The sequence below is a fragment of the Heterodontus francisci genome, chromosome 31, assembly GCF_036365525.1.
Source record: "Heterodontus francisci isolate sHetFra1 chromosome 31, sHetFra1.hap1, whole genome shotgun sequence".
Classification (NCBI taxonomy): domain Eukaryota; kingdom Metazoa; phylum Chordata; class Chondrichthyes; order Heterodontiformes; family Heterodontidae; genus Heterodontus; species Heterodontus francisci.
In genome coordinates, this window is record NC_090401.1 from 33,376,718 (window position 1) to 33,402,653 (window position 25,936).

The window sequence follows — 25,936 nt, forward strand, 5'->3', positions numbered from 1 at the left end:
TGGCAAGTCATGCTGCAGCTGTACAGAACCTTAGTTCGGCCACACTTGGAATATTGTGTGCAATTCTGGTCGCCGCAGTACCAGAAGGATGTGGAGGCTTTGGAGAGGGTACAGAAGGGGTTTACCAGGATGTTGCCTGGTCTGGAGGGCATTAACTATGAGGAGAGGCTGGATAAACTCGGATTGTTTTCATTGGAACGACGGAGGTGGAGGGGCAACATGATAGAGGTTTACAAAGTTATGAGTGGCATGGACAGTGGATAGTCAGAAGCTTTTTCCCAGGGTGGAAGAGTCAGTTACTAGGGGACATAGGTTTAAGGTGCGAGGGGCAAAGTTTAGAGGGGATGTGCGAGACAAATTCTTTACACAGAGGGTGGTGAGTGCCTGGAACTTGCTGCCAGGGGAAGTGGTGGAAGCAGGTACGATAGCGACGTTTAAGAGGCATCTTGACAAATACATGAATAGGAAAGGAATAGAGGGATACGATCCCCGGAAGTGCAGAAGGTTTTAGTTTAGACAGGCATCAAGATTGGCGCAGGCTTGGAGGGCCAAATGGCCTGTTCCTGTGCTGTACTGTTATTTGTTCTTTGAATTCATTTAAGGTTGAGTTAGATCAAATATTGATCCAGATAACCAAAGTGAAAAACGAGACGGCAACAACTTTGAGGAAGGGAACGACAGCTACCTTAAAACATTTTGGGTAATACAAGGTTTAAAGCACAATGTAACAATATTTTTGAAGGATTGCTATTTATCAGGTGTCATATATTTGATTACTATCTTTGTCAAATGTTCTTTTATTTTAGGCAGTCTTTCTGTAGCAATATGTCATACACTACAGGCTTAGGGGCCAGAGGGGAAGTTCATTATTTTCTATTGCAGCCTGTTAATCCAGTGTACTAACAAGAGAAAACAAGTTTGTGAATACTTCTGAAGCCTATAAAAGGCTCCTCTTGGTACAAGTGAATAGCCCAGATTGTTAAAGGTGTCTCTCTTGGTCAGCTGTAACAGTCTGAGGTAAAAGAAGCTACAGCAGATTAAATGCTTTTCCAAGTGGGTATAAACTACACATGATTTGTCACAAAGTTGCTCTCTTCAAAGAAAAGCTACAAGAATGCTTGTTCAGGGGAAAAGGAAATATTTAATTGCTGAAAAAAGAGACATGCTTTTGAAGTTTTTCATCTTGCACTCACCAGGACAAATGCAAGAATGCCAAATTTCAAAGGGAGCAACAATTTATACTGCATGAGGAAAGGGTGCTAATTGGTTGGCAAATTGACTCTGATTGGTCGAGGTGTTGCCATGGAGAATGCACCAGAGAACTATTAATTCAAAAAAGGCACAATGCCTGGACATGTTCCTTTTGCCTGCATATGAATATATGTAGCTTCAAGCAAGTGTAAGTGACCCACATAGCGAGCCCAACTGTGCCCCGTCTACCTCAAATTACCCTGGAAGGGTAAGGTATCTCAAAATTTTGAATAGTGGGTGAAGCTAGCCGTTTCACACTGCCATTATGCAGTAGCAACACATGTGGTATTTTCTATTAACAGGATGCTGTTGTCAAGCCAAAAGACGTTCTGCCTACCACACAAATAAGTAATATGGTACATAAATTTGAGTGCCAGTGTGATTCTAAGTATGAAGGCCATACATCCCAATGACTGGCAGATCATATCAAACAGCATGTCTCTTCAGCTGTTTACAATAGGCAGAGTACTGACCGTACTCAACCAGCTTGTACTTGCAAAACTCAGAACATGATGTCTAACATTAGATGTGACTCTGCGATTGGACAGCACTTACTGAACAATCCCGAACGTGCTAAGAATTACACTAACAATGAAATTAATATTAACAGTTGGGCTCACAATTTGGGTCACTTACGCTTCCTAGAAGCTATATATATTCATACACAGGCACCTGTCCTCTGTAGGCAAAAGGAACATGTCCAGGCATTGTGCCTTTTATGAATTAAACAAAAGCATGGGGGAATTTTAATTTTGGCATTCTTGCATCTGTCCTGATAAGTGCAAGATGAAAAGCTTCGACAGCATGTCTCTTTTTTCAGTAATACTCAAGTTCTATATTACCAAGTGACTAGAAATATTTAATGTGGGTACAATGAGGGTGTTTCTCCAAGGCTGGTGTTAAAGTATATTGTTGAAGCAGAGTGATGGGAACTTTGTGTCATCATGTTGGAATTGATTTCAAATGTTCCGCAACATATTCCACAATAGAGTTATCTGTTCCTGGGAGAAGGAAAGATTTCATTTATGTAATATATAACAAAATCCTAGACCTGTTCTTAATAAACAAGTTTATGATTTTGTTACATGTAGTGCACAGAGGAAATCTTTCCATGAAATTGTTTTGTTTCCAGGGGTGATTTTCTGGTCGAGTGGCATTTATTTCAGTGCAACATAAGGAGCTGGCACAATACCCCATCCTCAGCATGAATGCCTGTTATCTAATGATGTAAATCCATTCTTGGGTCAATAGATGATTGAAATTGCAGGTTTGCAGTTTTCATGGAGAAATTAATAAAATTGTAGGATGCGATTGCCAAAAACCTGCAATTCCATATAATAAAACTGGAATTTGAAAATTAAAATGAACAGACAGCAAACAGACAGGCTTCAAATTGGACATGCTGACCTCTACATCCAAATTTCTGATATGCACTCCTGCCAACCTTCATAAAAAAATGGAATTATGGAATACACCCCTCCAAATACACTGGTAAAAATCTGGAACATCCTGTAATTGCATGTAGTAAAACAGAAATTGTCTGTTCAGTCATTCTGGGCTGAATTTAATGAGCCCACCCCCGATACCGGAACAGGGTGCCATTCCGGTTCATCACGTGGGTGGCCATTTTGCATAGGGAAGGCGCGAGTCCCCCCCAGTCACGCATCGGGGGCGGGAGGTGAGTTATTGATTACGACTCCGGAGCAGTTGCTGGCAGCATATTTAAAGGTCTGCCAGCCCTGCATTCAGTCCTGCTTTGGAGTCATTTGCAGCTTTATGCAGCCTAAAACTCTGCCTTACTGGTCCATGTCCATCCTCCAAGGAGGGCAGAAGTTAATGGCCGAGGCAAGACACAGAGTGGCCCCACAGTTCAGTGATGCCTCCCTGCAGATTCTCCTCCAGGCTGCAAGGGAAAGGCGGGAGGTTCTCTTATCCCATGATGGCAAGAAGAGGTCCTCCCACCTGACCAAGCAAGCCTGGGTGGAGATTGCAGAGGAGGTTAGCAGCCATGGGGTCACCTAACGCAATGGGGTCCAGTGCAGAAAGAGGCTCAATGACCTCCTGCATTCTGCCAAGGTGAGTGCAGCATACCAATCACCTTTTTGAGGATTGCACGTGACTATGTGGACTGGTGTGTGGCATGGGGAGGGTAGTGCTGCTGCAGCGTTGGCTGAGGGGTTAGGGTTTCATCTCATCCTGACAGATGCATGGCTGCCTCTCAGCCACAGGCCACCTTCCTTCATAGCTCACCCCACTTAACTCCCTTGATAGCGAATGTCAACATTAGATGCACCAAATCCCCCAATAGGGGACGATGTACTGACATGAGCAGAACTGTCATGTTGATCTGTCTGCCATTCTCTACGATTTCCATCCTTCCACTTGCAGGACAAGAGGCCCCATAATACGAGGGAGACAACCTGGACTGGTGGAGGACTTCCAGATCTGCATCCACTCACCTCCACTGAGGAAAAGGCATTGGAGCTGGCGGGCACCCAGGTTGGCCACACTATCTCAGTCGAGGAGATTGGAGTCCCTACACAAAAGAGTGAGGATTGACTTCCATCGGCATGCGCATTAATGTTGAAGACCCACCTCACACGTGGTTGGCATCAGGAGATCTGCATGGCTTAACCCACATATATTTGTGTTCCCTCATGCAGATAGTTGTTCACTGGGGCCCGCAGCCACAGGGGACAGTCGTGCGCCTCTGAGGAGGAGGACCACTCAGAGGTTGTACAGTCCCCTGACTCTCTTGCACTCTCCACTAGCACAGATACTTTTATTTTTTTTTTAGATTAGAGATACAGCACTGAAACAGGCCCTTCGGCCCACCGAGCCCGTGCCGACCGTCAACCACCCACCTATACTAATCCTACACTAATCCCATATTCCTACCAAACATCCCTACCTGTCCCTATATTTCCCTACCACCTACCTATACTAGTGACAATTTATAATGGCCAATTTACCTACCAACCTGCAAGTCTTTTGGCTTGTGGGAGGAAACCGGAGCACCCGGAGAAAACCCACGCAGACACAGGGAGAACTTGCAAACTCCACACAGGCAGTACCCAGAATCGAACCCGGGTCCCTGCAGCTGTGAGGCTGCAGTGCTAACCACTGCGCCACTGTATCTTGGTGATTAGAATCAGTGTCGTAAGCTGGTGAGAGCACCACACAGACACCTGTGCAGCTGGCTGAGGCTGAGACAGCTGAGGCCTCTGACAGTCCGAGGAATGTGGGTGGCCAGGCCCAGGCTGATGAGAGCCGCTGGCGTCGACAGCAAAGGGCATGCTTGAGTTGCATAGAGAAGTAAGGCAACATCTGGTGGAGATGTCAGAGGTTATGTGCAGCCATGAGCGGACGATGGAAGAGTCCATCCATGCCATGACTGCTGCCATGATTCAGGCCTATGAGTGCTTGGCTTCCTCCAGCAAGAGGTTGGTGAGCCTCATGGAGAGCCAGATCCCACAGAGGTGTGCAGACCTACACACCATCGCCTTGGCCATGAGCTCAACGCAGCAGTGGGAATGCAAGAAAAGGAACAGGAGCCGGAGGCTTCTGCAGCTCCTTCTCCTTCTCTGAAGAGCATGGATACTCAAGAGAGGCTTCAAACGGAGGAGGAGGAGAGGCTACCATCCACATCAGGGGCTCCCTTCAGAGCACCTTGAGTGTGGCCACCGGCTCCTCCGCCCCTCTGCCAGTGAGCCCAGGAATTTCAGCAGCTGCGATGCCTGAGGACAGTCCTGCACCAGTCAAGGAAGGCCCCAGGCAGCTGCGACCTTCCAGGCCTCAGGCAGCCAGAGGATACCCGGCAAAGGGGAGACAGTTGGAAGAGGAGGCAGCCGAGTGGCGGACCTGCAGGGAAACTATTGAGGAGAAGATAAAGTGAGGCCCAGGCTCGGGGCCTTCACTCACTTGGAGACAGTCGGAAGAAATGGTGGAAGAGCATTTCACTTACCTTCAGGAGTCGGCAAGCACTAACTGAGCTTGAAAAAGCAAATAGTGTGATCACAGGAAATCTGTAAGTTGATTGGTGGGTGAGTAACTGCTGTTAGGGAGTGTCTGTAAATAGATAGGTTAGTACACTGCTTTAAGGGTGCTTTTGAACATAACTGGAAATTAGAAAAGCGTAAAAAATTTTTAAATAACCCTTAAGTAGCTACCTTATTAATTAAGAGACACAAGCAGAAGAGAAGTAATAAGCTGGTGACGCTACTGTTTTATTGTATTTTTAGGTAGTAAGGTTTCTTATATTACACAGGTTTAAATTAGTACAGTGAGTGGTGGTGAAGAGAGGCATTATTAATAAAATTATTAATTGAGAAAGTAATTAATTAGTTCATTAAAACATAATAAGGATGGCAGGGCAGGTGATGTGTTGCAGCTGCAGTATGTGGGAGCTCGTGGACATCAATGTGATCCATGGCAACCACGTCTGCAGTAAGTGTCGACGGCTCGAGGAGCTTTGACTCAGAGTAGATGAGCTGGAGGCTGAGCTACAGACATTACAATGCATCAGGGAGGGGGAAAGCTACTTGGACACTTTGTTCCAGAAGGCAGTCACACCCCTTAGGAACATAGGAGCAGGCGTAGGTCATTCAGCCCATCGAGCCTGCTCCACCATTCAATACAATCATGGCTGAACTAATTACTCCACATTTCCACCTACCCCGATAACCTGCCACCCCCTTGCTTATCAAGAATCTATCTATCTCTGCCTTAAAAATATTTAAATGCATGCAAGCTAGTGAGAAACATAAAAGCTTCTTGAGGTATGTGAAAAGAAAAAGATTAGTAAGAACAAATGCCCATTACAGGCAGAGACAGGAGAATTTATAATGGAGAATAGGGAAATGGCAGAGAAACTAAACAATTACTTTGTGTCTGTCTTCATAGAGGAAGATACAGAAAATCTCCCAGAAATACTAGGGAACCAAGGGACATGTAAAAATGAGGAACTGAAAGAAATTAGTATTAATAAAGAGGTAGTGCTCGAAGAATTAACTAATTAACTGGATTGAAGGTAGATAAATCCCCTGGACCAGATGAACTACATCCCAGAGTGTTGAAGGAGGTGGCTATAGAGATAGTGGATGCATTGGTGGTTATCTTTCAAAATTCTACAGATTCTGGAAAGGTTATTGCAGACTGGCAAGTAGCAAATGTAACCCCAATATTTAAGAAAGGAGGGAGAGGGAAAATGGGTAACTACAGACCTGTTAGTTTGACGTCAGTGGTAGGGAAAATGTTAGAATCTATTATAAAGGATGTGATAACTAGACACTTGAAAAATAATGAGATGTTTGGGCAGAGTCAACATGGATTTATGAAAGGGAAATCATGTTTGACAAACCTGTTGGAGTTTTTTAAGGATGTTACTTGTAGCATAGATAAATGAGAACCAATGGATGTGGTATATTTGGATTTTCAGAAGGCTTTTGATAAGGTCCCACACAGGAGGTCAGTAAACAAAAGTACTGTACATCCAATTAGGGGTAATACATTACTATGTATTGAGAATTGGTTAACAGACAGAAAACAGTGTAGGAATAAATGGATTATTCTCAGGATGGCAAGCTGTTACTAGTGGAGTACTGCAAGGATAAGTGCTGGGACCACAGCTGTTCACAATTTATATAAATGATTTAGATGTAGGAACCAAATGTAATATTTCCAAATTTGCTGATGACACAAAACTAGATGGGTATGTAAGTTATGAGGAGGATGCAAGGAGGCTTCAAGGGGATTTGGACAGGCTAAGTGAATGGGCAAGAAGACGGCAGATGGAATATAATGTAAATAAGTGTGAAATGATCCATTTTGGTAGAAAAAGCAGTATTTCTTAAATGACGAAAAAGGGACTTGTGTGTCCTTATTCATGAGTCACTAAAAGCTAGCATGCAGGTGCAGCAAGCAATTAGGAAGGCAAATGGTATGTTGGCCTTCATTGCAAGGGATTTTGAGTACACGAGTAAAGAAGTCTTGCTGCAATTGTATAGAGCCTTGGTGAGACCGCACCTGGAGTATTGTGTACAGTTGGGGAGGCGGTGGCGTACTGGTATTGTCACTGGACTAGTAACCCAGAGGCCCAGGTATTGCTCTGGGGACATGGGTTCGAATCCCACCACAGCAGAAGGTGGAATTTGAATTCAATTAATAAATCTGGAATTAAAAAGCTAGTCTAATGTTGGCCATGAAACCATTGTCGATTGTTGTTAAAATCCATCTGGTTCACTAATGTCCTTTAGGGAAGGAAATCTGCTGTCCTTACCTGGTCTGGCCGACATGTGACTCCAGATCCACAGCAATGTGGTTGACTCTTACATGCCCTCGAAATGGCCTAGCAAGCCACTCAGTTCAAGGGCAATTAGGGATGGGCAATAAATGCTGGCCTGGCCTGCGATGCCCACATCCCATGAAAGAATTTAAAAAAAAAAGTTTTGGTCTCCTCATCTAAGGAAGGATATACTTGCCATAGAGGGAGTGCAACGGAGGTTCACCAAACTAATCCCTGAGATGGCGGGATTGTCTTATGAGGAGAGAGTGAGGAAACTAGGCCTGTATTCTCTAGAGTTTCGAAGAATGAGAGGTACTCTCAGTGAAACTTCCAAAATTCTTACAGGACGTGACAGGGTAGATGTAGATAGGATGTTTTCCCTGGCTTGTGAGTCCAGAACCGGGGACACAGTCTCAAAATAAGGGGTAGGCCATTTAAGACTGAGATGAGGAGGAATTTCTTCACTCAGAGGGTGGTGAATCTTTGGAATTCTCTATCCCAGAGGGTTGTGGAAGTTCAATCATTGAAAATGTTCAAGACAGAAATCGATGGATATCTGGATACTGATGACATCAAGGGATATGGGGATAGCGCGGGAAAGTGGCGTAAATGTAGATGATCAGCCGTGATCTAATTGAATGGCGGAGCAGGCACGACAGGCTGAATGGCCTACTCCTGCTCCTTTGTTCGTAGGTTTCTATGTTCCTATGTTCAAAGTCATCACAGGCCAAGGGGCGGCAGCTTGCCACCGTCCCAGCTGCTACCACAGGGATCACACCATGCAGGTGCACCACAAATGTACTAAGAAGACCATCTAGCCACACTTTGGATGTCACACGTGTAGCATTTATGTTTTCTGGTAATGAATTAAAATATCCTTTGTTCAAATCATTATGCATCATTGTCTGAAAGCCATGTGCCATTATGCCTTAATTGTGAGCTGCTGACCTCCTCCTTCCCCCTAGGGCTATGCCAATGTGATGAGAGGCCTCATTAACATATGGTCTCCCATGTTCGCTAGCACGCATTGCAGCCACTCGCAAGACAGGGACCACAAATTGGACAGAGGCGACAGAGTTCAGGCATTAAGATGAGCCTTTGTCTTACTCTCTGTGAACGGACACCACCAGGATAGCTGTAAACGAGTCATTATGAGGTTGTCTCTTGCCACCTTCGTGTATTGCTCAACCCATCTGGCCACTTGCCTTGGCACCTGAAGATGTGACAATTCTGTCGGCAGAGTCGTTGTGGACCTTAGAGCCCAACCTTGATGATGGCAGCACAGTGGCGCAGTGGTTAGCACCGCAGCCTCACAGCTCCAGCGACCCAGGTTCAATTCTGGGTACTGCCTGTGCGGAGTTTGCAAGTTCTCCCTTTGACCGCGTGTGTTTTCGCTGGGTGCTCCGGTTTCCTCCCACAGCCAAAGACTTGCAGGTTGATAGGTAAATTGGCCATTATAAATTGCCCTTAGTATAGGTAGGTGGTAGGGGAATATAGGGAAGGTGGGGATGTGGTAGGAATATAAGATTAGTATAAATGGGTGGTTGATGGTCAGCACAGACTCGGTGGGCTGAAGGGCCTGTTTCAGTGCTGTATCTCTAAATAAAAAAATAAATAAAAATGGCCCACTATCTGTTCCAGCAATGTGAGCAAACAGACCCATCACACAGCAGTTTGACATCCCTATAATGCCCCCACCCCTCAAACCCACACTTGGACCCCTTGCAGAGTATCTGGACCCGGAACCCCCTTGCAGAGCCCCCAGGACCCTAGCAATGCTGTCCTGCAATGGCCTTCAAACCCCTGCTGTTCCCCAATGCAGAAATGCTCAAGTCTGCCTACCTATCACAGCAATATGGCCTCTCACCTCAGCGCCACCAGGTTTTACCAGTCATGAATCCAAAAGCATGTGAGTGCCACCTATTGTTCACAGAATTATTCACCGATCATTAAATCACCTTTAATTATATTTTAATGCTGTAAATCAGCATTTTAGCAATTTAAAATATGTTCCCGTAGTGTTGCTGTAGCAATGCCACCATTGTGCTTTCCCACCAAGGACAAAATCTGGAACTGACGTCACGACACTGGATTTTCCAGGCGGACGGTTGCATTGCGGCTCTCTGTTCCCCCATGCCACCATACCCACCCTTGACAGCCACAGTAAATTCAGCCCAATGTGTTAGTTGGCAAGTAAACAAGTCTCAAACTAGTTAAACTGGGTGAACAGCCTCAAAACCTAGGATACATTCCAGTACAGTATCCCATGATGTCTCAGTAACTTAACATCCTGCCTTGTCTGGCATTGAGCAAAACAGACCAAAAGGGCCCCGGATTGATCTCTGATCAAGACAATATTAGCCAGACCACCTGCAGGGAGTTATAATTGACTTGAAAGGGTAAAAATCAGAGTTCCCAGTTCTGATTCAATCCAGTCACTTCTCCTATAAAGTGCTCATGAATGAATTTAGGATAAGGTCAGGGATGTGCTCAGCTGTGAGGCAACTCTCCTTTTGTTAAATTGCCTGCTGCCACTCACTGTGTGCTCACACATGAAGAACATCTATTTTAATAAGTACTAATGGCACAGTGCCCCAGTGTAATTCAGTACCTTGTGGACAAAACTGTAAAATGAAACAAAGATCCCAGCAGCACTATGCATGATACATGATGCAGCACATGTGTCTATGCTCTGAGTTTCAGAAAAAGCAACATTTCGAATTTGCACAGATAGAGGTGCAATGATAAATAATGACAGATAAAAGGAGGGCTCACACTGTTAAGTGGTTATAACTACAATAAATGTCTGCATCTGGCCATGTTATATCTGATCTGTGAGTCCTCAGAGCCGATACTGGGCACAAAAAGTGAAAAGTTGTTCCATTCATATGACTGTCATTTCCTCACCTTTATGAAGACAAGGCTTGGAAAAGTTAAATGAATTAAAAATATTTTCTGATGATCTCTGATGTTTGAATATATTTAAATCTGACGGATAATTAACATTTAATACAAGGAAGGACATGTTGCAGTGAGTTATGCTTCATTACACAAGTAAACTTGTCCCAGACAAAGACGTGCCTCACAATGTAAATGGAAGACATTGATTCAGAAAATTGTTTGTATAAACAATAAAATACCAGATTGTCATGAATACCAATCACAAAACAGCCCACTTACAACATACTATATACTTGCCATAAAATTATAAATATTTTCAAATTGAATTAATGAAAACAATACATCCAGAATAAACATGGGTTTAAAATAAGCTGAACATTTCTCTTTATTTTTAGTCAGTACTTAGTTACTTCAGTTAGGTAAGTGTTGAACTTAAACCCTCTCTTAGTGGACCACATTTACAGTGCGCACTGAACCAGAGAGAAACAAATCAAACATCTGGACATTGCTGTAGTCTATGTCCTGATTTGAACCTTATACAGCCAGAAATGGGGCTCATTCCACCTGACTTTTGGCTTCTTTGAAGTCAACAGAAGGAAAAAATTGGGCGGGATATAAATTGGGCAATCAACCCAAACATGAACCAAACTTGCCGGCACATTAGATTAGAATCAGGGCTTTAGTGCAAAGAAATGATTCAATATTGAATATAAAACAAGTTAAGGTATATTAAATAAACTCTTGGGCCCCGAAAGTCCACAGGGGTTCTGCCCAACTTCAACCATAACTGTGGCAGGTATCTGACAGAACCAAAGAGAAAGTGGCAGGGATCCAGTTTAAGTAATTGATAGATCCTCTATCTTTCTCTTACAAGGAAAATGTTGGTTATAATGATGGTCATGGATGCCCTTCAGCCGTGTTTCCAGCTTCACTACCTTTGTTGGGTTCCAGCATTGGGTCAGGATACCGTGTGCGGTGAGGAATACATAGCTCTAAATTAGGCAGGAAAGATGAATACGTTTTTTTAAACTGACTGTTAGATCAGCCCCAATGAATAAGAAAGCTGATGTTAATTGAATATTAATTGCATGTTTAATTGTATGCAGGTGGTGGGCATTAACTGGGGATTCACTTGTGCTCCTATAAATAGGAGCAGACTGAAACTATGGTGGTTGGGTGAGAGGTGCATGTTTGCAATATGTATCTCTGTAAATAAAAGCTTATAAAAGTGTGTAAAGATTAGGCTCCAGTTCTATCCTTCCCCACCTGACTTCAGGGAACAGAACAGTTGAAGGGGTAATGACTGGGGTCTCAGGGGCAAGTAGGGAGGCCTGGATAAACCACATTCAATAGTAGGCAGGTGCCAGATATTGCAACTGCATGGGGCAGGTAGACATCAGAGGTACAGCCATAGTAGCACCAGTACACACCAGCCCCATGCAAATGAGATGCCCTCTTAATGCCCCTACAAACTCTGGCAGGACAGTGCTGAAGGCACCAGTGACCATGATCCCTGCATAACTATTGGGATCACAACTTGTGGATTTTGGGGCCACAATTTTTAGCCTTGTGGTCCATGCATATTAATTAAGCCTTTGTTAAAATGATGTTATTTACTAGAGTTTAACTTTTCTAGCTCAACTACAGATTGGACAACAGTGTATTTTTTTCCTGCTGGCGACCATGTGAGCCAATCAGCTAGTTATACTTTATTATTCTTTGCCTGTCCTCTCATTTTTCTGTTTGTATGATTATAAGATTTTCACTTTTTTGCTTTATGATTGATCCATTTGGAATTATTACTCGCAAGGTTAGCAGGAAATGATCAAACATGAAATAGCTCCAGCCATTGAAAAGTTGCAGCTGAAAGTTAAGCTAACTGTAACCATTTACATGTTGAAACTCTAAATGAAGGTTTCAATAAGAAACAGCTACAAGATACTTGGGGAAGCCTAAAAATTCACTGGATGTTTAAGCAGCACCATAGAATTCTTCTGACTGATGGAGACTAGAGTCAGAGGTGTTGGCTACTGAGGCCCACTAGTTTCTATTTTGTTTTTATCCATGAATAATACCACTGGAGATCAACTAATTGAAATAATTGAATCGTATCTGATCACTTGCACTTAAACCTTGTCTTTATTTTTCTCACTGCTACCTGCTCTTCTGTGTCATGAGCTTCAATAGTTATTGCATCTTCATCTATGTGACACAAGTTTTAGAAGAACATGGGATAACTTCTACATAGCACCAGAGATATAAATATAATGATCTAAACTGCTGTAATCCATAAGATCATCACATATCTTGTAGTTTTTAGAAGCATGATCTATTCTTCAGTGATCAAAAATTACTCTCAGCATTACATGTGACACACTGATGATGTACTGTAGTTATAGTGTGTACTACCTATAGGGTGCACTGCAGTAACTTGTCAAGACTTCTTCAGCTGCACCACTCGCAACCTTCACCACCTAGAAGGACAAAGGACAGCAGATGCATGGGAACACCATTAGCTCCAAAATCCCTTCCAACTGTGACTATGACATATATCTGTTCCTTCATTGTTGTTGGGTCAAAATCCGAGACACCCTACCTAACCGCACTGTGGGAATGTCTTCACCATATGGACAGCAGCGGTTCAAGAAGAAGGCTCAGCACCACCTTCTCAAGGGCAACTAGTGATGGTCAATAAAATGCTGGCCTTGCCACACACTGACAATGAACAAAAGTCAAATGTTTTATTCATGGAATCGTTCCTACAACGTCACACATTATTTTCTCTTCCATATTTCTTTTGTTGAATATGTTGCTGTTTACATATTATTGATACCACAACGATAATTGCTGCAAATACCAGTACACAGAAGTCAAGAGCAATCCACTGGTTCTTGTATGTGTTTAGTTCCTGAACGCCCTCCTCTGAAACTGAGAAAAATATAAATATGTATTATGTCACTTTTACAAAACATATGCAACTGGAATTTCTGTGGGGTTTCTCCCATTTCCCCATTGTAACTTTATTTGCACCATTTCTATGGGGGTTCTGCTGAAATTACAGTGGGAGATCAGGAGAAGTCCTGTGGAAATTATGTCCATGAACTTGAGGCATTGTATCATATAGTTTTTGTGAATTATGTGAGTTCCTCAGGGTAGTGTCCTAGGCTCAACCATCTTCAGTTGCTTCATCAATACCTTCCTTCAATCATAAGGTCAGAAGTGGGGATGTTTGCTGACGACTGCACAATGTTCAGTACCATTTGCGACTCGTGAGGTACAGAAGCAACCGTGTAGAAATGCAGCAAGACCTGGACAATATCCAGGCTTGGGCTGATAAGTGGCAAGTAACATTCGTGCCACACAAGTGCCAGGCAATGACCACCTCCAACAAGAGAGAATCTAACCATCTCCCCTTGACATTCAATGGCATTACCATCGCTGAATCCCCCACAATCAACAACCTAAAGGCTACCATTGACCAGAAACTGAACTGGAGTAGCCATATAAATACCGTGGCGACAAGAGCAGGTCAGATGCTAGGAATCCTGAGGCGAGTAACTCATCTCCTGACTCCCCAAAGCCTGTCCACCATCTATAAGGCACAAGTCAGGAGTGTGATGGAATACTCTCCACTTGCCTGGATGGGTGCATCTCCAACAACACTCAAGAAGCTCGACACCATCCAGGACAAAGCAGCCCGCTTGATTGGCACCCCATCCACATTCACTCCCTCCACCACCGACGCACAGTGGCAGCAGTGTGTACCATCTACAAGGTGCACTGCAGCAACACACCAAGGCTCCTTAGACAGCGCCTTCCAAACCCGCGACCTCTACCAACTAGAAGGACAAAGCAGCAAATGCATGGGAACCCCACCACCTGCAAGTTCCCCTCCAAGCCATACACCATCCTGACTTGGAACTATATCGCCGTTCCTTCACTGTCGCTGGGTCAAAATCATGGAACTCCCTTCTTAACAGCACTGTGGGTGTACCTACCTCACATGGACTGCAGCGGTTCAAGAAGGCAGCTCACCACCACCTTCTCAAGGGCAATTAGGGATGGGCAATAAATGCTGGCCTGGGCAATGACGCCCACATCCCATGAATGAATAAAAAAAAATCCCAAAAACGATTCGTCTTGTATTCAGAGATAAAAGCTACAATGTTCCTATTTGCAATTAAAGTTGCAATTCTGAAAATGTATGCTCCCAGCACAGAGTCTCACCCATGAGAAATGCATTATCAGGAAACGACAGACATTCTCGCCACACTTCTTTTCAGGAGCAAATATTAAAAAATTGTGGGGCACACTCCTAATGATTTTCCATCCATTAAAAGCTGTAGATAGGAAATTGTGTAGAAAGAGCTATAATCTCTTGTGATATGTGCTCCTGATGTACAAGTCACTGCTCTGATAGTATATATTGGGAAAATTGACTGTTGCATGTATTTCTACAGAAAAATAAAATCTTTGAAACTGAATCTGTCTAAGGCACAATTCCCAGTAAGTTCAGCTTAAGGAAATCCACTAATTGTTGAGTAAAAAATAACTTACGGGGTAAATCAAGGCTGAATTTCCTGGTGACAGTCTGATTAACAAGGTGGTTATGAATTTCAACTACGTGGTTACAATATGTCTTTGCGTTATTAACTTTAAGAACACTCTGGAGTGCGTAGAGACCATCTTCACTTTTAACGAATGAAATTTTAGGTTTGAGGAGCACATTTTTATCTTCTGCACAGTACCAGAGAACAGATGCCTTAGGATAACCTTGAGATTCTAGAATGAAAGTCACACTGGGTGGCTGGAGTTTGACCAGCAGTTGTGGTGACTTGTAGTAAGCTGTGGATTATAAAGTAGAATAGCTTGAATTACTCAGAGATAACATAAAGTTACCTTCTTTGACATTAAATAATTTGTGAAGCATCCGCATGGCATCAGCATATAATCTAGATCCAGATACAAACAGCCAGGTTGGAAAATCAGCCATGTAACAAAATGAGGCCCTGTCTGTTCACAGAAAACTACACATTACAAGTAATAATGCAACATTATAGTTCGCCACATGTTTTTTGCAGTCACATCCTGCCAATCAGAGTGTGTTCCCTTGATCCCCACTCTTTGTCCCCTACCTCCCAACCAATTTCCAACCCCAAATCAAAAGCTAACTAAAATTCTGTGCACTCCCTCTTTTTGCTACTAATCTCTTGTGTTGAACCTTGTTGAATGCATAAACACTCCAATAACAACTTATCTATCTTATTAGTGGCCTCCTCAAAAAACTTCAACTAGATTAGTCAGACATAGTCATGTTGGCTCTTTCTGATCAGCTCATGCTAGTTCTAGTGCTCAGTCGCTTTATCCCTAATGATGGATTTGAGTAGCTTCCCCACAACTGATGTTAACTGAGGCCAGTGAAGGACAGCAGATGCCACAGGAAGTAAGGTTGGAAGCGGGTAGGGAGATGTGGGTGGTGAGGAATTCAAGAAAGTGGTCAAAGATGGCCTTGTCTGTGATTGAGACCATGGGAGTAGAAAAGCCATGTGAGATAACAAGGTCAAGGGGGCAACTGTGTATATGAGTAGAAGAGTTCATATGAAATGAGAGGTTACAATAGTACAGATGGGCTGTGAAAGCAGACGAGAGAGGGCAAGGTGAGTTGAGACGGAAATTGAAATTGCCAAGGATGAGGAGTCACTCAGAGCTGAGGTTGGGGAAGAAAAGGTGTGAGGATGTCTGTGAGAAACTCAGGATGGAGCTCAGTGTGTGGCGGTGTGGAACAATGAGAAGCAGGTGCTTGGAGGTGGAGAAAATGTCAGATGAGTAGGGAGAGAGGCTTAAGACCACTTGGTGACTTGCTGATAAAGGCCACACTGCCATCGTGACAGTTTGAAAAGTATAGCCAGCTGGGAAGTCATCAGTATGGGCAAAGATTCGATACCTGTGAACCAACTTTCCATCAAAGTCATAATGTCAATGCAATCATTTATGATAAAGTTATGGATGGAAAGGGCATTGTTCATGAGTGAACAGATATTCTGGAAGAAAATGAAGCTTCTCCCAAGCTTATGTGGCCCACTGCCCTTCCTCTCCAAAGGATTTATATTAGGTCATGCAAGATGCCTGTAATCTTGATCAGTCTCTGATTGTAATATTCAAACTAATTTTCAGTTGTCCCTGGGTTTTTAATTCCCTGTATTATCCATATCATATTTGGTTTATAACAACCTTAGTTATATTAATTTAAATTTTTGAGCACATTGCAATCCAAATGTTCTCAGCTAGGCTGAGCTACTTTGCACATAGATTTTTAAATGCATTAAATATTAATTATTACATTTTGTTGCAATAGAATCATTTTCCCATGAATCTACATAGTATTTATCCATAATTAGGAACAAGTGAAACAATGAAGACTATTTACCTGCAAATCTCAATGAAATTGTCCCTTTGGCATTTCCCATGATATTACTGGCAAAACACATGTACTTTCCAGCATCCTCAGCTCTCACTCCGTCTAGCTTAAGTGAAGCATTGCCATGTTTGAATTCCTCTGGAAACAGACTCGTTCTGCCCGAATACTGTTCACTCTGTTGACTGAGCTGGTCCTTGCCATAGTAATAACTGTGCACCACCTCATTGCTGTCAGTACGTTGCCAGGTGATTACAATATGTTCCAATGACAAAACACCATTAAAAGTTAATCTACATCCAAGGACAATACTTTGACTGTGGATACCTATTAAAGTTGTCTTTGGCACAATGACATCAAAGGCATCTGGAAAACCGGTGAAAAACATGTTTTAACACTTTCATACCCCATTTCTATATACAGCTGTTATATTAATTAAATTATCTGGCCAGATCATAAACCAATCCTCCAAGTAGTATAGAAAGCTTCCTCATGGATAAGTAACCAATCACATCAAAGAAAAAGCTGCAGTGTAACTAATAGGTGAAGTTGGCAATCTGTCAGTACATCAAATTCAAACAAGTGGTATAAGACCTGCTTGGACAGGTAATCTCATTCTCCTCAAACTTCAGTGGCAACTGGCCTGAAGTCATCTTTTTAAACTTTATAATATAAAGTATGACTTGAAGCAAGTGTGTGCATTTCTTCACTTGCCTGAGTAAATGGATACTGCAGAGCCAGCAGTATATAATTCAGTTCTGGTGTCTTGCACCACTCTAAAGCAGTACAGTGTGAAGAAGATACTTGCAGAATAAAAGAGTCATTAGACTAGCATAGATCATATAATGTCTAGAGTTATTATTCACCTCAGGAATGCACATGAACTTTGACATCAGCTAACAGAATACAATATAAAGGGTACAATTCTAAAGGGGGTGCAGCAGAAGACGGATCTGGGTGTATATGTGCATAAGTTATTGAAGGTGGTTGGGCAGCTTGAGAGAGCGGCTAATAAAACATACAGTATCCTGGGCTTTATTAACAGGGGCATAGCATATAAGAGCAAGGAAGTTATGTTGAACCGGTATAAGACACTAATTCAGCCTCAGCTGGAGTACTGCATCCAGTTCTGGGCATTGCATTTTAGAAAAGATGTGAAGGCATTGGAGAGAGTGCAGAAAAGATTCACGAGAATGTTTCGAGGGATGAGGAACTTCAGTTATGAAGATAGATTGGAGAAGTTAGGACTGTTTTTCTTGGAGAAAGGAAGGCAGAGAGGAAATTTGATAGAGGTATTCAAAATCATGAGGAGTCTGGACAGGACAGATAGGGAGAAACTGTTCACACTCATGAAAGGATCGAGAATGAAAGGGCACAGATTTAAAGTAATTGGCATGAGAAGCAAAAGTGACATGAGGAAAAACTTTTTCATGCAGCGAGTGTTTAAGGTCTGGAATGCACTGCCTGAGAGTATGGAGGAGGCAGGTTCAATTGAAACATTCAGAAGGGAATAAGATTGTTATATGAAAAGGAAGAATACGTAGGGTTACGGGAAGAAGACGGGGGAAAGGCACTAAGTGAATTGCTCATTCAGAGTGCCGGTTCAGATATAATGGGCCGAATGGCTTCCTTCTGTGCTGTAACAATTCTGTGATTCTGTGATAAATTGTAGTAATTAGACTGGAGTTAACAGTCTGTATTTTCCAGGATAGATATTAATCACACTTATGTGCTATGATTTACTCCAGACATGTATCAATGTTACAGAGCTCTGACTGAGTTACACAATCGGGAAACCAGTGGACAAGTGATAGTCCCAAAGGGTGATAAATCTTTGAAGAAATGAACTTTACCAACTGTTACATTGGTTTGTTCAATTTAAAATGAAGTAGAATAAGCACTTAAAAAGTGGAACAATTAACGTGTTGGGAAGGACATCTCAATGCTAATCAAGCATTATTTTGCTGTGTTTTTCACAATATTGTTGTGATGTAAATATTCAGGAAGCCTGACATCTTCAACGAGTGATAATTGACAGAACATAATGGCAGCGGGGGGAGGGGGGGGCTGGTTGGAAACAGAGACTAAAAATCTCTCTGATAAAGAAAAACAGAAAGACTTGCATTTATACAGTGCCTTTCATGACCACCAGATGTCCCAAAGTGCTTTACAGCCAATGAAATACGTTTGAAGTGTATTCACTGTTGTAATGTAGTAAACACAGCAGCCAATTGCGCACAGCAAGCTCCCACTAACAGCAATGTGATAATGACCAGTTAATTTGTCTTTGTGATGTTGATTGATTGACAACCGATGTAAAAATGGTTTATAAACACTGTACAGATGTGGGATATCAGAATCGAATCCAATATAAATGCAATGTGCAGTTGGGGAGGAAAGTACATAAAACATTGAAACATTGATACAGAAATCAGAGGATATTTAACTTGGTATTAACAAAATTGATCTGTAACTAGATCATTGAAAAAGCAACACTTACTGCTATATTCAGGAGTAGAAAGGTTGCACACTATCAAAAATGTTGTGTTAGAAGCCAACTGCAGGTAAATAGTAATCGATTGAAGGATCTTGAAATTAGTAGTATCAATGCAAGTTCACCAACATTTTCACAATAACTACAAATTTGAACATCTCTGAACATCCCCGATGTTCAATATCTTTGAATTAACTGCAGTTCAAATGCAATGATATCTGACTTTACTTTCAAGATAGGGATTCCTGGTGACAATTCTCCTTTAAGAGGTTTATATGGTTTAGTTTCCCTCGAAACAATAAAGCAGTTTGAAAAAATAAGTACAAGCAGAGATTCACTAGGGTTACTGGCAAAAATTGTTCCTATATGTTATATGAGACCTACCAGAAAGTAGGGCCTGTCCCCACACTATTAGAACATGAAGCAGATATTTCATTCTATTGTGGCTCCCTTGCAGGTCAATATTCTGGAAACTGAATAATATGGAGTTGGTTAGTGATAAACAAAATACAAATATTCATAATAGGAACTTTGCAGTCTATTGTCATCACTGTAAATGGCCTTCCGCTCACTGCCCATTTATATGCTCAATCAGTAGCCCACTATTATATTGTGACAAGGCCTAGAGATTAAGAGATGACCTCCATGAGTGAGCCCATCTGAAGGTCCAGAATGATTCCATATTACAATATTACACTGCAATGCATGGGATTACTTTCTGACGTCGCATGTATGGCTGAGAGCATTTCACACCAGCAGCACAAACAAGTAATTAAGATATATGTTAATGATGTGCAATGCTTCCAGCCACAGAGTGAAAAGTTGAGAATACCCTCCTATATCTGATTTCTTCAAAAAAGTAACAATCTCATGTAAAGGAGTCTTATGAGCCTGATTTTATTTGGTGAGAGGCAGAAGAATTAGTCTTGTCTGTTGACATTCGGTATAAATTATCCTAAGTAATTTTGATCATAGTCTTGTGTGTTTGCAAACAAATAAATCCATTTTCAAGAAGGCAGTGGGAACAAAATTGATCTTTGGTCATCTTTCATATGAAGGAATATTGGGCGTGGTGTAAAACAAGCTGCCAATTATCTACAGCACATTTTACACTCCTCTCAAAGACCAATTTCACCCCCCAGTGCCCCTGTAAACACGCCAGAAGGCTCAAAACATATACTTATTGGCATGGGAGTGTTTTTTTATTCTCCAGTAAAAACTAAGGGGGGTCTGTATTCCTTTAAGGCTGAGAGAAGTTTTTATATTCTCTGGGCACAGTGTGTGCAAGCAGCAAGCCTGTTTCCTAGGCAACAGCAGGAGAGAGAAGTCACATCTGTATTGTATCAATTGACTGTGGGTAAAGACTGGCTAGAACTGGTTTGATCTGGTAGTCCAGCGAAGCATGCTCTCCATGAAGGAAGGATTTTGTCTCTCTCAGCAGAAAATCTATATTGGCTTATAGGCTGTGTTATGCCTGAAGAGGAAAAAAACCCTGAAAAGGAATCTTCGCCTTGTTGGAGTTGGCAAATTCCTTTTTACTTCCAATCTCTAAGAAGTCTCTGCCTCAGGAGTGACTTTCTGTTGCCGTTTTATGTTTCTGGGAGTTCTGGAATTCTCAGTAAAGTTTCTACTGATAGACTGCCAATTTAAAAATCCAAATAGACCTGTTGCTGTACTCCTTGTTGAAAGATCTGTGTAATGCCTGCTATAGCTGAAGTGCTTTGAATGCCTATCCATTATAGACTATTAGTCACATTCGCCTGGAGACTTTGAGTGGCATCTGACTATTCGACTCTGGGACACCTCACCGCTCCAGGAACATAACTCATCAGGACTTACAACCCAGCTATTTATTTATTCCTAAGAAACAACTAATCTTAAACATCATTTTGAAACTGGTTAATCATTGGTTTTTGAATGGATGGGTATGCATGAGGGTTAGGAGGACTAAGAAGGTATAAAGTCTTTAGACATAAATTTATTCAGTATTGCTTAAGATTTAGTTTATTAATAAATAGTTAATTTGTTTTTGTTTAAAGAGACCTGGTTTGGTGTGTTTCATTCTGGGGGTTAATAAAGTGTTTTTTTAAATTCATTCATGGGATGTGGACATCGCTGGCTAGGCCAGCATTTATTGCCCATCCCTAATTGCCCTTGAGAAGATGGTGGTGAGCTGCCTTCTTGAACCTCTGCAGTCCATTTGGGGTAGGTATACCCACAGTGCTGTTAGGAAGGGAGTTCCATGATTTTAACCCAGCAACAGTGAAGGAACGGCGATATAGTTCCAAGTCAGGATGGTGTATGACTTGGAGGGGAACTTACAGGTGGTGGTGTTCCCATGTATTTGCTGCCCTTGTCCTTCTAGTTGGTAGAGGTCGCGGGTTTGGAAGGTGCTGTCTAAGAAGCCTTGGTGCATTGCTGCAGTGCATCTTGTAGATGGTACACACTGCTGCCACTGCGCGTCGGTGGTGTAGGGAGTGAATGTTTGTAGATGGGGTGCCAATCAAGCGGGCTGCTTTGTCCTGGATGTTGTCAAGCTTCTTGAGTGTTGTTGGAGCTGCACCCATCCAGGCAAGTGGAGTATTCCATCACACTCCTGACTTGTGCCTTGTAGATGGTGGACAGGCTTTGGGGAGTCAGGAGGTGAGTTACTCGCCTCAGGATTCCTAGCCTCTGACCTGCTCTTGTAGCCACAGTATTTATATGGCTACTCCAGTTCAGTTTCTGGTCAATGGTAGCCCCTAGGATGTTGATTGTGGGGGATTCAGCGATGGTAATGCCGTTGAATGTCAAGGGGAGATGGTTAGATTCTCTCTTGTTGGAGATGGTCATTGCCTGGCACTTGCGTGGCGCAAACGTTACTTGCCACTTATCAGCCCAAGCCTGGATATTGTCCAGGTCTTGCTGCATTTCTACACGGACTGCTTCGGTATCTGAGGAGTCACGAATGGTGCTGAACATTGTGCAATCATCAGCGAACATCCCCACTTCTGACCTTATGATTGAAGGAAGGTCATTGATGAAGCAGCTGAAGATGGTTTAGAGATACAGCACTGAAACAGGCCCTTCGGCCCACCGAGTCTGTGCCGACCATCAACCACCCATTTATACTAATCCCATATTCCTACCACATCCCCACCTGTCCCTATATTCCCCTACCACCTACCTATACTAGGGGCAATTTATAATGGCCAATTTACCTACCAACCTGCAAGTCTTTTGGCTTGTGGGAGGAAACCGGAGCACCCGGAGGAAACCCACGCAGACACAGGGAGAACTTGCAAACTTCACACAGGCAGTACCCAGAATTGAACCCGGGTCGCTGGAGCTGTGAGGCTGCGGTGCTAACCACTGCGCCACTGTGCCGCCCCCACACTGACCACTAATCACCAACTGCTCCCCTCCGAACACCATCATGACCCCCTGCAATCAAAACACCCAAACCACCATCAGACTCGCCGCACAATCAGGACACTCCCACCCCCAACAATCTGGAACACCCCTATGATGTGGACACCCACTATCCCTGGTGATTTGCCCATCCTCCACCACAATCTCTCTCTCTCGCTCCCCCAGTACACCTGTCTGTTTCATTGGCTTTGGCCTTGTGAATCAGGCTTCCCATCAAAAAGGTCTCCAACCTGTCAATCAGGCTGCCTGTGGTTGGAAATCACACATAAAGGCAGCCTAGAGTTAAAATCTGCAGGACATTCCGGAAACTCATTCTTCCAGGTCTCCCGACCTCACAACAGCTACCCTCCCATCACAGAACTCACCTCCAGTTAAATTCCAGGCCAGACTATGAGAGATTTGAATTTTTTTCATTCTTTTTCATGGGATGTGGGTGTCGTTGGCAAGGCCAGATTTGTTGCCCATCCCTAAATGCCCTTGAGAAGGTGGTGGTGAGCCGCCTTCTTGAACCGCTGTAGTCCATGTGGGGTAGGTACACCATAGTGCTGCGAGAATTTGACCCAGCAACAGTGAATGAACGACAATATAGTTCCAAGTCAGGATGGTGTGTGGCTTGGAACTTGATGGTGTTCCCATGCGTTTGCTGCCCTTGTCCTTCTGGATGGTACAAGTCGCAGGTTTGGAAGGTACTGTCGAAGGAGGCTTGGAACTACTATCACTATTTATTGCATCTTGTCCTAGAGTCTAGTGAAAGTACACTTTCGTTAGTTGTCATATTCTTATCAGTTCATCAACTGGTGACTCATAGCCAATGGATTGTTTATTAAACAGCTCTTATACTGTGACACAGTGCATGCCTGATCTAGTATACACCCATAGTAACATCTAACTACAGTGTTAACAAATATTTCCTTGGTTACATGATTAGAGAATCAGCTAAATATTGAATTCTTTGTTTCATTTAGACCATTTCTAAACCATAATTTGGATTTTTCCTGATATTAAATGCTACTAAATTAAATTCAAAGGAAAAAGAGAATTAAACATTCATTATATTAATTAATATAATGCTTCTGTGAGAATGTTTGGGACAATAAAGCTAATAAATGCAGTTTTCCAACCTAGAGTCACATGGGGTTTACCTGCCACCTCACTCCCTGCCCCCGCCCCAGACTTGAACACATCACTCAGCTTTGACAGAACTCACAGCACATGTTGCTCTCCCTTCTCACTATATTATCACATATATTATCCTGAATGGATGTCCACCATCCCAGAGAGCAGAAATGAGTGTTGCGATCTCGAATATTAGCTTAATATCCAGAGGATGCTAGTGTCCCATGGGAATGGAATGATGCCCCCCCCTCCCCTCCTCCTCCTCCTCATCACCTCACCTCACCCCCATTCAAACACACATTCGCATCTAGCCATTCTCCTGGTAGGGAGTTGTGAGTCAGGCTGATGCCTGCCCATGTAAAAAAGTTCCTCATTACAGAAACAAGCCAGAACATGATCTGCTGGATGTAAAGCAGTGATAGAAATGGATTGTCTCATGTGCTGCTATCATGGAGGAGAAGGAGGAAAAGATTAAATTCCCCATTTATTCTCCCATTCAGAAATTATATCGAAGATCTACCTTCCCACCCCCCCCCCAAATACACACAAACACCACACAGCGCATAGTGCAAACACACTATACACACACTACACACGAACCACGCACACGCACCATAAAACACACGCTACAAACACACCACACAAAGACACACGTTAGCACCCCATAAAAACATCACACTACACTTACACCAACACACAGACCATACAACAAACAATACAAACATACCATGCATACGCACACACCTCGCACATATCAGGTACATGCGCCATTCAACACTACAGACACATCAACATAGGCACACATCAACGCACCATACAAACACCACATACACACACATCAACACACTACAAACACACCACACACACTACACAAAACACACACCAACACACATAGACACTATACATACACCATAAATACCACCTACAAACTCAAAAACAAACCAGAAGGAAATTATCATTTCTTTCCCACCCTCCCGTTGTCAGAGAAAAACACTTCCAGGGTTAATACACTTCTCACACAGCATTTTTAAAGGGTGAATTAGTTTGAAATATAAAATTATGATCAAAAAGGAAGACTTACCTTTTTATATATTCCCTCAGCACACTTGTGATTCCACCTTTTCTCTTTTGTGTACGGACTGAAGATTCCTGCAGTCAGGCTGACATTGTATTTATCCCCGTGTTAACTAACATAATACCAAAGTTGCTATGGCAATAATAACATGTCAACATACAAAATTATCAGCCTAGCAGTTTTGCTTTGTTGCTTTCCAGTTTAACCAGAATTCTGGCCACAAGCCAATTAGATGCTGTCATACACAGAAGGAGCCATGGTAAAGTAAACAATGAAATGGAAGAAGTAGGAATTTAAAAAGTCAACTGCTAAACAAAACCACAAGAACATGGACACTTGTACCGCAGTCAAAATGGAGTAGCGGTTATGTGACCCCCTCCTGTACTGAAAATCAACAAACCTATGTGAAAATATGGAACTCATTAAAACCGTCTGAAATAGCTGTGGGGTGAAATTGAAATATTAATGACTCTTATCGACATGAATGAACTAACAAAGGATTCTGGAGACAGACTGACTCACAGCCCAAAGAAATTGAATAGATGTGAAGTAGTATGGTGTTAACAGAGTCGTTCCCCACTCAGACATCAATCGATAGCCGTAGCACAGTTCTGTCTCTCTGCCACTTCACTCAATACATGCACTGCTTCTATCCTGTCAAATTGTTGGTATGGCATCCCGTCTTGAATGAGCTTCAGTTATCTCCACCAAGATAGTTATCTTATCATCAACAAGATTGGAGCCGTCATCTTTGATCCTCGACACTTAGTCTGTACCTTGACCACTGACTCCATGAAGAGGTGTGGGGGTTGGGGGGGAAGTGGAGTCCTCCCTGCTTCTCAATATGTGTCTAGCTGTGTATGATTACGAGACAGCATTAGCTGCGGCATTGAGCTCTAGAGTGTCCACACTGGTGTCAAATCAACATTATACACTGACTGACATTATGACCTGCCTACTCTGCATAGTTCTGGCGGATGGTCATTGCAC

General features: G+C 42.8%; 1 protein-coding gene across 1 annotated transcript; it reads right to left on the reverse strand.

Moving 5' to 3' along the window:
- Positions 1-13,162: 13,162 nt before the first annotated feature.
- Positions 13,163-25,060, reverse strand: LOC137346962 (CD276 antigen-like). The gene is made up of 5 exons (XM_068010917.1): positions 24,953-25,060; positions 19,729-19,817; positions 16,863-17,216; positions 14,993-15,280; positions 13,163-13,363 (listed from the first exon to the last, which is right to left on the reverse strand). Exons 2-5 carry the CDS (start codon positions 19,778-19,780, stop codon positions 13,203-13,205), a joined length of 855 nt encoding a protein of 284 aa, XP_067867018.1. The 5' UTR covers positions 19,781-19,817; positions 24,953-25,060; the 3' UTR covers positions 13,163-13,202.
- Between the last annotated feature and the right edge of the window lie 876 nt (positions 25,061-25,936).